Here is a 12,542-nt window from a genome sequence, read left to right on the forward strand (position 1 = left end):
CACTGCTCCCACCTTAACAGCCTGTGACTACATGTCCCCGTCTCACTGGAGACTCTCATGGCTCAGGAGTTAAGGGGAACACCCAAGTCTCCAGTTCCCTTCCTGCTTCATCTGTACCCCTCCCCCCAGCAAAAAGAAGGACAAGGAGAACCTTCTAAATAACTCCACAAAGACAGGAGCCAAATGATAATGCGATAGAGTAGCTGTTCAAAAAGGCTTTGATTTCATTTTGTGATCTGTGTCAAAACTGCCTCATTCTCAGCGCGGGTGACCCCTCCTCCCCAGGAGACGAGAATGGAAAGTGGGGGTCTTTTGTGAAGTCTCGGCCTCCACAAGGCCCCAGGGAAACCCCACATAGTTCTGAGAGTTGACAGGAATCCTGGCAAAGACTAAGGTGGGTGGGAGGCAGTGACAAGTAGGGTGGCGGACACCAGTCAGGAAGCTGGGGTGGGGGAGAACCCCGTCCTTGGCCCTGCGCAGCCTTGGGGCTGCCATGTGCATGATGGAGAAGGGGAGATTTCCCCCCACCTTGAAGCACCCCTTGGCTGGGCATGGCTTTGATTCCGCTTAGGGCTCAGGTGAGAGAGGAGTAGGAAGCTGTCATGAGCTGGCTGCTTCATAAGGTGCTGCTGCTGGTGCCCCGGAGTCCAACACCACGGACAAACTGCTCCAGCAGGCCGATGGCACCGGAGGGACTGGGGGCTGCTGCCCGAAGCCCCACTGTGCTGCTGTAGGCAGCCAAGAAGGCTGAGCGCACCTCCTGTAGCCGAGTCTCCCGTTCACTCAGGGCTGTAAGCCTGTGCGGAGGGAGGGAGGGAAAGAGAGAGAATTAACGCATTACCCTGGGGCAGGATCCAACATTCTCATCCTGACGCCACACTGCCTATCCTTCTGCATTCCTCAGTAGAAGGCCAGCATCTGCCCCGTGGCCATACTACCCTTGTGGTTCAGGCCCCAAATGTTTGGCCCTGTTCCTCTTTTAAACTCTCTCTCAGCTCTCAGGCTGCTGTTCCTACCTGGAGAGGCCAGAGCCCTCACCTTCAGTCACTGCAGTCCCCAGGTAAACAGCTAGGAAGGTGCTGGCTTTTCCAGCAGGACTTCTTTTCTCATTCTATCTGCTTTTCCTTCCCTGGCCTCTACAGGCACTTATCACAAGTCAAGAAGGGGAACAACAAGTGTGAATTCCACGTAAGGCTGTTTGATGACTTGAAGAGTCTTTAATAGAAAAGCCCTGAGATACCAGCCACGCCCAACCTCTGGACTCAACCTCTGAAGTCTAGGGGTAGGAGGGACACAGAATTAGAGGAAAGGTCGCAGACCCACATGAGATGAGCCCTCACATTCCCATCTACCTAAGCACAAAGACCAGCCCTGACCACTAACTCACTCCAAAATTTCCCCTAAGAGACCAATCACTGGGTAACCCCTCCTGCAAATTTGTTAGAAGCAGCAGCAATATCCCCAGTTCCCAAGCCCAAATGACTTGCACCTCGGGCCTGGGGTAGCACATGGAGATATGAGGATAAGCGAGTGTCCAGGGGTAAGTATGGGGAGAACAGACCCAGGGAAAACAGATTGGTGGGAGTGGGGTGTGTGTGTGAGAGAGAGTGAGAGAGTGAGAGAGAGAAGCAGCAGCAGCAGAAGCAGGTTGTAGGGCGAAGGAAAGTCAAATAGCTCTAGCAGCAGCACTAAGAAAATGGGGCTGATACTGGATTCCTGCAATACCATGAACAACTCCGAAGTCTCTCTTGGCATGTGGGGGAGATACGTGGCCCCGGATTTTCTTTACTTCCTAATTAGGTTTTACATAGGCTGGAGACCATGTGTGCTTCTTTAGCTTTTCCTGAGAGCATATAACCAGGAGAAATACAGATAGTAGTTCATATTCACAGGGAATATCTAAAGGTCCGTATGTATGCATTCTCATTGCCCCCTATTTTTAGGAGGCAGAAAGGGGAGAGATCACAACTTATTTAGAAACAAGATAACTGGAGCCCAGAGAGAGTATGTGATCCGCTTGAGGACATATGGCAGGCAGAGACTGGAGCTACCATAGTGCCATTCCCTCTCAAGAGATGAGCTAGCAGGCTAGAGAAGTCAAGGCTGATATCCCAAGACAGAGCTGGTAAACATATTGGTTTTTTTTTTTTTATTTTTTTGGCTATGCAGCATGTGGGATCTTAGTTCCCCAAGCAGGGATCGAACCCGTACCCCCCTGAAGTGGAAGTGCAGAGTCTTAACCACTGGACTGCCAGGGAAGTCCCCAGAGCTAGTAAACATAACAGCTAGGATTTGGATTAAATTTCTCTGACATCAAAGCCAAAGCAGTGAACCCACATACTATGTGACCTCACCAGGAATCAACCCTGACCCTAGGCCCATCCTGCAGTGTTGGAGGCCATGGGATCACGGAGAACCTAGCCCTCCTCTGGGAACCACCCCTAACCTGAGGGTTGGCTGGGAGCACAGAGAGCTACTCAAGGCATAAATTGTAGGATCTGGGGCTAGAGCTGCCCGCTTCAGTGGCTAATACCAGGTAAGTGAGGGGTGCTATTAAGCAGGGGCAGAGATGTCTGCTTCCTCCAGAGGTAGCTCTTAGGCTCTCTGGCTGAAGTAGGAAGAGCCTACAGAAAGGTGCAGACATCTATTTCTTTAATCCTCAAAAATCTAAGAGATCTTGTTTCTGGCTTAAGGGCCTGGCTATAGAGAAGGCTGTACCAGGCCCTAGTGGCCTCTAAAGTCCTTGGGCTACTCCCTAGCTGCGGGGCCAGGGCCTGTGAGCACCATCTAGGAATCCCAAGGTCTGGCCCCTGCTTGCCCTCAGCAGGAATCCTTCTCAACTCCCAAGGGCAACTTGCCTCCAACCTGTCAGCCCTGGAGGGTATGAACTGGATTCTGGTGGTGGTGATGAACACCCAGCACCCGGTGGGGAGGCGAAGGCCCTTAGGCAGCCACAGACCAGAAGCAGATCCTGCTCCCCAGGCCACCGGAGGCTCACCCCGCCTGACATCCGTGAAACAGCAGCGCAGGCAGGGGGCAGGCGGCAGCCAGAGAGGCAGCTGCTCTGCTAGAACTGGAAGTCCAGCATTGGAGCTTTGGAGGGAGAGGATTTTACAGGCTTGGGCTTTGGATGGGCATCCCTGTCCAATTTTCTTTCCTGACCAGAGACAAAAGCAGATGACAAAAGGGGGGAGGGGACAGCAAGGAACCCTCGGTTCTGCTTGGGAGCACAGCCCTCAGGCTAACCCGTTTTGGCTCTGGTCTCCACCATACACCTACTTTCACTACTCCACTGTTCTGCTTTCAAAGGGTTCTCATGTCAGGCAAAGCCTTGCACAGAAATAGAATCTTTTATAGCTAGAGTCCAGCCAGCTTTCCCTAAGGGTGTGTGCCCCAAGAGACCCATGGATGGGTTTTAGAGGCTGGGGAGAGTGAACACACTCCAACGCACTTCCTGAGCAGTCCATCAGGCCCCCTTCATACCTCAGGGTCCAGGAGCAGTGAGGTATACTTAACTGAGACACTCGGGAGGGGCAGGGAGCCCAGGCCAGCTCCCTGGGGCCTGCTGCTGCCTCATTCCTAGCCAGCACTCAGTGGCTCACCAGCTTTTGATACGGGCGGGCGGGGTGGGGTGGGGTGGGGGCGGGGCATCCTGTCTTCTCAAGCAAGACACTTACAGACAATTGTTAGGGAGCTCATCCGGGAAGCTGAAAGGGAGAGAGGAGTCTGTGTGCAGGACAGCCCGTTCCTGAATACTGCCACAGCCTGTTACCATCTGCCAGCTGCCAAAGTCTGTGGAGAGAGAGGATCCGGGCAGGGGATGGTCCACTGATCTGGGGCAGAGAGGAGAGAGAGGGGAGATGATGTAGTCAGTCATATGCCTGACAGGGGAGGCCCTGGAGGAGTGGGGCGGGGAGGCTACGGTGGCCCTGGGACTGGGCCACAAGGGTCTGTTGGTAGAGCAGCTGTAAAGTTAACCATTTTCTCCAAAAGTACAAAAACAGCTGGACAGGTTATGACCAAGAAAGAAGAGTAAAAACCACAAGGCAGGGACTTCCCTGGTGGCGCAGTGGTTAAGAATCTGCCTGCCAATGCAGGGGACACGGGTTCGAGCCCTGGTCTGGGAGGATCCCACATGCCACGGAGCAGCTGGGCCCATGCACCGCAGCTGCTGAGCCTGAGCTCTGGAGCCCACGAGCCACAGCTGCTGGGCCTGCGTGCCTGGGGCCTGTGCTCTGCAGCGAGAGAGGCCACTGCAATAAGAAGCCCGAGCACCTTAATGAAGAGTAGCCCCCGCTCGCCGCAACTAGAGAAAGTCCACGCACAGCAACAAAGACCCAACGCAGCCAAAAGTAAATAAATAAAATAAAATAAATTCATTAAAAAAAAAAAAAAGACCATAAGGCAGGCTCAGCTGTGAGGACAATGTATCATGCAAAGACTTACAGGAGCAAAAGAACAAGAGCAAAGCATGGTGACAAAGGTGAGCCAGCAACCAAAGCCTGGGATCAGGGCATGCCTGCTCTGGCTGACAAAGCAAGTCAAATCTCAACAGCACCAAAAGGAGGGGGGCAAGGCTGAATGCCCCAGGAACCAGGGAGGCAGGATCACCCCACACTCCCTGGCATGCAGATTGGCAGGGTGGCAATGCAGAACCCAGACCACTGAGGTCCTATGGTAGAGATGGGAGAATAAGCCTCTTGGGGACGGTGCGGGCGGTGACCTAGATGGAAGAGGAAGGTGACGGGAGCCCTGAGCCCTGCCCTCTTCCTCTGCAGCGCCTTCCAGGAGCCAAAGTTCGTATTCACAAGCATCAACCCAGCAAACTCACTGGCTATGCCCAGGAGGAAGGAATGAAATCAGGCAGCCAACTTGACAACTTCATCAGGCCTTTTTCAAGCAGAAGTTTGGGGGGTGCGGGGAGAGGAAAGCTGTATTGGGAATCTACCACCACCTCCCCACTCACAGCCCAGCCTTCTCTGCTGTCTCTGGACAGTAGCCCAGCTGGTGGGGGAGGAAGGGAGGAGACAGGGAAACATCAAACAAGGCCCTTCCATCAGCTACCCCAGGTCCCAATCCCCAGAGGCACATCATCTTTGATGCTTGACCCTTTGTTCTTTAATTCAAGAATAGCAGAAGGTGCTCCTGTAGGGACCCAGAAACAGAGCAGAAGCATGAATAGTGGTACAGGGGGTGGGATACTGAAAAATTAATTGACCTTGGCCCACCCAGTTAGCTGGAGTCAAGGGCTCCTAGACTGAGGTGACAGTCCCCATGGGTCCCCAGGCCAGCTTATCCTCAAGTAGTTGCCAAGCTGAGTGCAGCTCTGGCCAGCAATGCATCTCTGCTGATCATAAATCATCTTCTTCTTTTTTTTTTTTTTTTGTGGTACGCGGGCCTCTCACTGTTGTGGCCTCTCCCGTTGCAGAGCACAGGCTCCAGATGCGCAGGCTCAGCGGCCATGGCTCACGGGCCCAGCCGCTCCACGGCATGTGGGATCCTCCCGGACCGGGGCACGAACCCGTGTTCCCTGCATCAGCAGGTGGACTCCCAACCACTGCGCCACCAGGGAAGCCCTCATCTCCTTCTTAGAGGAAGGAAAATGGCAGCCCAGACAGGTAAGGACACTCACCCAAGGTTCCACGGCTACAGAGTGCAAGAATAGATTTTTAAAGCCAAGATTGATTACAGATTTGCTGTACAACAGAACCACCTTGAGACCAGGGAAAACAGCTAGCTTTCTACGTTAAAGCCGCCATGAATCGGACCCACCCTGCAACATAGAGACTTGCCATATTCATTGCTCCTGCTCTACTCTGGAAGGTGTATGACAGCAGCAGTGGGGATGAGGACAGGTCATGGTCTGCTACCTGGTAGAAGCCCTAGTGACTGACAAAGCAGGGCTTCCTTCTTCCTACGTGGAGAAACTTGGTAGGGTTCAGGCCAGACACTGTATCTCTGGTGATCCTTAACTGTCTATAAATCAGAGACTGCTGCCTACATGCAAGAGCAAGCTACATGCCACCGTGTGGTGCCTGCCCTGTGCTTCCCCTGGGTCACGCTGGAGTCTTCAGTCAATGCAACCCTTCTTGAGGGCAGCCTGGCTCCACAAATCTCACCTCCTGCTCAAACTTTAAGGTAAGGCAGAGTTTCTTTTCCAGTTTTCGGGAAAATAATTGCTAAACAGCAGAGTATTGAGGGAATGAAAGTAATGTGAAGTACAGGAGGCTGGGTAGGACGAGGGACTTATGGGGCAGGGAACATGGGGGTTTCTTATGCTCCTAACCCCACTCCCCAGGGCTATCAGAGACTCACACTTCCAATGGGAAAATGACAGATGGAATATGGTTACAGAGAGGTTCCCAGCACGGGCTCTTGGTCTCCTAGGCTAGTCCCTTGCCTGTACTTCCCGTGTGCAGCAGGTAGCACCCCCAGGCAAGAGCCATGCTTGAAGCAGCCCGGGGACAGCTGTAGTATGGAGTAGGCAGCACAGACAGCAACAGGGCACATGATCCCAGGGGCCACAAAGGAATCTCAGCAAGCAGCCAACCATCTTCTGCATCTTTTTCAAGAGTGAGCACACAGGCTCCAAATGAATCTTCGTATTTGAGGCTTTTGTCAAGCAAAGGGTTGCAAAGCAACCGTTGCGTTCCTGGGTTTGAGAGCAAGGGGCTGTGCTAAGCAAAGAGGTCCTCGTAAGTACACATCTGGAGTAGCTGGCTAGAGGGGGCACCTAAAGATGACAGGGAACAGTCACGAGAAGGAAGCACCTGCACCTGCCGAGTGAAAGAAGGAAGGAAAACTTTCAAGTTAGCCTCAGTACACAGGTAACGCAACCAGCCTTAATACAACCCCATGCTCTTCTGCCCTATACCCTTACTCGAGTGCAAACACAGCATCTACCTCCACCGACCTACCTACAGGACTGGAGGGCACATGGGGCCAAGCTGCCCTCAAACTGGACAACTGTGGAGCTGACAGTGCTTCCAAGGTCATCCATCCACATCCCGAGGGCCCAGACCTCTGCCCAGGAGGTTGGCTTCTTGGCAACATTTCACTCCCTTAGATGGGTATGGCCTAAGCCCCTGTTCACAGCACCAACAGAGCTAAATGGCCCCACCCTACCCCACACCTGCCAGACCCCTGCTGTGGGCCAGCTCAGGCAAGTGTGTTTTAGCTGGTCCTTTTGGAAGGGGGTACAGGAGTATCCATATAAGCAGAGCTGGCCCAAGCCACACAGCTGAGGCGAGGAGAAAGAGGTCTGGCCTGAGGTACCTGATCTGGCCTTTTACCTAGCTGCCCAGTGCCCTGACACAGCCCACAGTCCTTCAGAAATGAGACTGATAAGGACGGGCCTTAACCACAACTACAGTTCACTGAGCATTTCCAGTACTCATGGAAAGGATAAGTATTACTATGTGCCACGTATTTTGCTCCATTATCTCACTTAAACCCAAACTTATGGAGACCAGGATCATTACTGCCACTTTAAAGATGGGATAAAAAAGACTGAGCTCAGAAGGGAAGTGTTTTTTGCAAGTCACACAGCTAGAAGTGGCAAAGCTGGGATTGAAATCCAGTCTGACCAAAACCCATGCTAGCCGCATAGTACACTGATCTTCCTTCCTGATAAGAGATGGTGGAGGCCTCAGGGATTGACTCGGGGATGGACACTTCCAACTTCCAACTGGAATCAAGCACAGAGTTTCTGATCTATGGTTGGAAAAGAGGCCTTCACGTGGTCCCTGGATGTGAGAAAGGAAGCACATGGAGTAGCTGGCCCCATTAGGGAAGCTGGCCAGAAGACAAAGCTAGCATGTAGAAAGAGGCAAGGAGAAAGAACCATAGGGAAACGGAGTTGGAACCTTGAGGAAGCTGGGCCTGAAGGCTGCATTTTTCCAACATAAACCAACGGTTTTCCTTTATTGTTTAAACTCTTTTGAAATGGATTTTCTGTTACTTGCATCTAAAAGCACCTGATCTGACAGCTCACAGAGAGGGCTTGAAGGTTCACAGCTAGGAAGGACCTGGGCAGTTAGTTGCCCATTTAAGCCTCTGATGATGAGAAAAAAGAAACCCAAAGCTATCAAGTGACATGTCTGAAGTCATGCAGGGAACGAACATTTGAGCCAAGACCCAGAATCCTAGCCTTTCAGAGAGCTTGAATGTCACCTAATTTGTACCTACCCCCCACCACTACCAAGCCTCCAGGTGATGGTCCCACAGCCTCTGCCCAAGTGAACGCCTCCAGGAATGGGGCCTTAGGGAAGAATCCTTCGGTTCAACAAGGGCCTGACTCCTCGGAACAAGTGACTTCAAAAATGGCTAGGACAAGATTCATCAGACTTGAAGTCATCAGTTTCCCTCAGCCTGGAATTCAGGCATTGGGGTATGTGTGTGTCTGTGTGTCTGTTTGTGCGGGTGTGTGTGTTTGTGTGAACCAGGGACCTCTGCTTTCCGGCAGCAGCCCAAGGAGAAGTCTTTTGGGGCTCTAAGTTTTCTCTTATGGGTCTCAAGCTGGCAATGCCTTTAGGCTTCTCACCGCTCATCTCTGGTCTGAAGCTGTGGCCCCATGGGAGAACACATCAAACATTAAGACAGGAACCCTATGTGTTACAGAAAGCAATCTGGTTTCTCTGCCTCATTAAACATAGCCGGGGACAGAGCTCATTGCTCATAACAAGCAGTTAGTAGGTGGTGAAGGATGGGGAAAGAGCAGCTATCTGGGCAGCAGAGTTGGCACCTATGTTGTCACTTAGCTAACCAACCAGGCCGCTGGATGTCCCTCAGCCAAGTTCACGTGCTCTTCAGGCAGCTTGGCTTCCAGCTGGGCTCAGTGGTAGCACCATCCCTCCTCAGGCACAACAGTGCTATGCTAGCAACCCCCATCCCTAAAGATGTCTGACTCTGGAGCAGAGACCAAGACTACACACGGTGCAGGGCGCTTTACTGACCAGGGCTCGGAGAGGCATGTGAGCACTGGTCCTGCCTCTTCCCAGCCCCCAGCCCTACAGGTGACGAGAGATTTAACAATGGTCCAGAAACGCAACTCAATTAGAAGCTGCTGCAGTAGCAGCTAATGAAGCAAAAGGGCCACCAGTCTTGCCAGTGAAGGGTACGGGGTTGGGACTGGGTAAGAGTCAGCACCCCACAGAACTTTCTTCTGAATCTGACACATAGTTCTTAGCTTTGAACAAAGCTTCACCAATTCTTTTCACAGGGAAGTCCTACCTTAAAAGAGATATACTTGTAGAACTTGGGAATGTGGAGCATAGGAAACCCAGAGAATTCACACTGTAAGGGGAATTTCGGCCGTCACAGATAGCTTTACTAAAGGGTTTCTTTCCACACAGTTCCCTTTGCTGCACTAAAAAGCTGATTGGCTGTCGTTACCTTAGAGAAGCAGGAAAGCTAATGACAGAATCCCTCAGGCACTTTAAGATAAGAGAGACTAAATTAATTTTAATGTTAATGGAAATATGTAATTATAATTAGAATGCTCCAAATCTGAATAAACTAGTCTTTCAAATCCTGTGGCAAACAAGCAGCCAATCCAGAACCCTGTCACCTGGCCAGCCCAGCCTGGCTACAAGCAGGCACTCCCAGAATAAACCAGCAGAGCCATCAAACACCTCACAGCAGTCCACCTCATGCCTTTCCAAGGCGCCCCATTTTGGCCCAGTTATTCCAGCCTCCTTCACCAGGCCCCAGCTCACAGGGCCGTGAGATCAGGAGGACACCCCCAATCCTCCTCAGCCTCCTGGACCATCCTGGACCAGCCATAAGCATCTGAGCCCCCAGTGCAGGCAGATAACCAGTGGCGAGACCGAGGGAAATGACCACGAGATCGAACTAGGATCTTTTGTCAGGAAGAAGGGAATATGATGAAAAGCTACGGTGTATGATGGGGTGCTGCCTCAGTGGGGGAGCCCCCAACAGCTGGACAGTTAAGACCAGGGAGGACCCAGGGGACAGGAGGAATCTTCTGGTTTCCTTCCCAGTTGTCCAGCGATGTTGCACAGGCAGAAAAGGAGGCAGGGACGATGAGCAAGAGCTCCGGCCCAGAAGAGGAAGGGTCACGCAGTGCCGCAGCAGGCCCACAGGGGCCCTGAGGAAAGCTGCAGAGACACGCGGGGTGGCACAGAGGATGCGGATGAGCACGGCACGTGGGCTTGTGTGCTCGGCACCCTCTCCGCTCTGCTGCCTCCACCAGACCCGTGGGGACAGAGAGGTTGTGGCCTTTATTTAACAGACTCAGCTACAGCGCTGACGGACATGGCAGTGCTCCGAGTTGAAGGGCTCACCTTCAGAGGTGAGCACACGGGACCCCTCTGGACAGTGCAGCTCCACTCACCTAGAGCTCATCCGCTCAGCCTATGTGGGGAGGGTGCTCGTCCGCACCTTCCTCCATTGCTTGCTTTTGCCCAGAAAGGAAAAACCAGAGGACGGTGATGGGAGGAGAGTTCCCAAAGTTTCAGGGTTTTCTTTGTAATAAGCTTGTGACCTTTGGGTTCAGTTTCCTCCTTGGTAACATGCCTGCCACAAGGAAAGACCTGAAATTCTGGAGCAGTATCCAACAGAGCTGGGCTTGAATCTAGAGTGGACTTCAACGCTCACGATCTTTCTGCTAAATGTCTTTTCTCCCTGGAATTTATTAAGGACCTCTTAAGTCGCACACTTCTTTGTTCTCTTCAGAAGGGCCAGACATTCTCAAGGCCTTAGAAAACGAAGTAATTCACAGGCCTCCTTCCCTGGCTGTATGACATGGAAGGAGTGTTATGGGGTCAGCTAGGAAATGCCTCCCCCAAATGCCAGGCCATCCCTCAGCCCTAAGCCCCTGGCCAGTGCTCAGCTTTAACCTCACCAAGGAAACATCAGTTCTGCAGCACACTCCAGCCACACCTGTCCATCCTGGCTGAGCTGTTCCCTTTCCAGACGTGCAGGCCAGCGAGGCTTGCCCCAGCCACACACATCTAGCCTAGCTCCCTACCGTCTGTCCTCTTCAGTGCCCCACCCATTCAGACGAGAAACGGGAGGGCCAGAAGCACCTCGGAGGATCTAGCGCCATCTCTTTAATCAGAATGTGAGGTCCACAGGGGGGCTGAGACCTGGCAAAGGCAAGAGGGAGGGGCAGCCCCAACTCCCTGCCCATGACATCACAACTACTACACCTTCTGGATACCGATCCGCCAGGGCTCTGGGAAGGGGGAGTCTCAAACCCCTCTGCGAACCAGCTCCTGCTCTGTATCCAAACATTAACCCATCCTCCAAACAGTGCGTGAGCCTGCAAGCTTGTTGATCCCCTCTGGCCTCCTGGGTACACTGCCTGCCAGGCCGCATGCCCTGGAACCCCACTCTCTAGCCTTACTAACAGGGAAGGGCTAGCCACCCCACCATTAGGACTTTGGAGGTCCTCACCTGGGCTTGGGGACCTCCAGGGGACTGCTACCCAGCCTGAAAAAGTTGTCAGAATGGTTCGAGGACGAGGAGCTGGAGGACTTGGCTTCCACCAGTGCCTGGTGGGAAGGCAGGCGGTCCTCTGAGGGCTGCGGCCGGTTCCAGAGCACACTCTGTGGAGAGGATGAGTGGCTCTTCCTCCTGCAGTGGAAAGATAGGGCTGCTGGCTAAGGGGCCACCTCAGGCAAACCCTCTGCCCACCTGTACTAAATCTCAGGGCCCACTTTTTACTTGCACTGGAAAAATGCCACATGGGAGTGGGCATACTTCAGCACTCCCTTGGGCTCGGCCACGGGCAGCGAGAGCTGCGTCTTCACAGAGGGAATGTTACGTCTGAACAAAACTGGCCTGCTGGCCTCAGTGCACATGCTGGAAAACAGATTCTTAACTAACACTTTAGTAACTGACTTTCCCTGCTAATGTTATAAAAAATATTGAGCCCTTTGTCCACGGGGAAGGTCATCTGATTCTCAAAGGAGCTGACCCTCAACAAGCTCCCAATTCCCAATCATTATTTTGTACTCACCCCTTTTTTCTTTTTCTAAGCTGGCCCCCCACCTCCCAGGCAAATGATACAAGGGAGCACCCCCAGGAAGTCCCTTTAACACCAGCGCCCTCCTCACCCGACCCTGTCTTCCTAGCCCTGCAGCTTCCTCCTTCATCCCGCAGTGCCCCCCACCAACCAGATGGCTGGCCTCTGAGGCCCAGTAGAGACAGCAGGGCATGGAGCTCAGCTCTCAGGCCTACTGTCGGGGGCCCCTTTGTTCCTGGGGCTCCCTGGAGCTGGAGCCCTGGCTCACAGCTGTTAGCAAGCTTAGTTCCAGCCTGGCCCTCACCAAGCTGCCTGAGTCTGTGCTCCTGCAGGGACCAGCTCCACGGTCTCATAGGTGAAGCTCCCGGCGGCTCCTGGGGAGCTCTCCATGACCAGAGAGAAGTCACTGCCAAGGCTGGTGGTGCTGCCACGATCCTTCCGTCCTGAAAGAAGCCAGTGCCATCAATCAGCACAACATCTTCTCCTGCTAGGGGTCCCCCACCTCTTCCACACAGAAGTTTCTAGAACAAGCAGTCTCTATGTGGTCTATAGT

At 53.0% G+C, this 12,542-nt stretch overlaps 1 protein-coding gene across 12 annotated transcripts in view; it reads right to left on the reverse strand.

Moving 5' to 3' along the window:
• Window positions 1-187: 187 nt before the first annotated feature.
• Window positions 188-12,542, reverse strand: part of MTMR14 (myotubularin related protein 14) — a 43,260-nt gene continuing 30,905 nt past the window's right edge. For 8 of the 12 annotated variants that reach the window (XM_060307641.1, XM_060307636.1, XM_030840763.2 and 5 more), the window contains 4 exons: window positions 12,294-12,432; window positions 11,419-11,598; window positions 3,678-3,833; window positions 188-797 (listed from right to left, as the gene is read on the reverse strand). In XM_060307641.1, coding sequence (XP_060163624.1) covers window positions 617-797; window positions 3,678-3,833; window positions 11,419-11,598; window positions 12,294-12,432 — 656 coding nt within the window. In that variant the 3' untranslated portion in view covers window positions 188-616. The remainder of the gene's footprint in view (window positions 798-3,677; window positions 3,834-11,418; window positions 11,599-12,293; window positions 12,433-12,542) is intronic. The other 4 variants (XM_030840768.2, XM_030840767.2, XM_060307638.1 and 1 more) reach the window with 2 other exon arrangements.

This window comes from Globicephala melas, chromosome 11 (genome assembly GCF_963455315.2).
Source record: "Globicephala melas chromosome 11, mGloMel1.2, whole genome shotgun sequence".
Classification (NCBI taxonomy): domain Eukaryota; kingdom Metazoa; phylum Chordata; class Mammalia; order Artiodactyla; family Delphinidae; genus Globicephala; species Globicephala melas.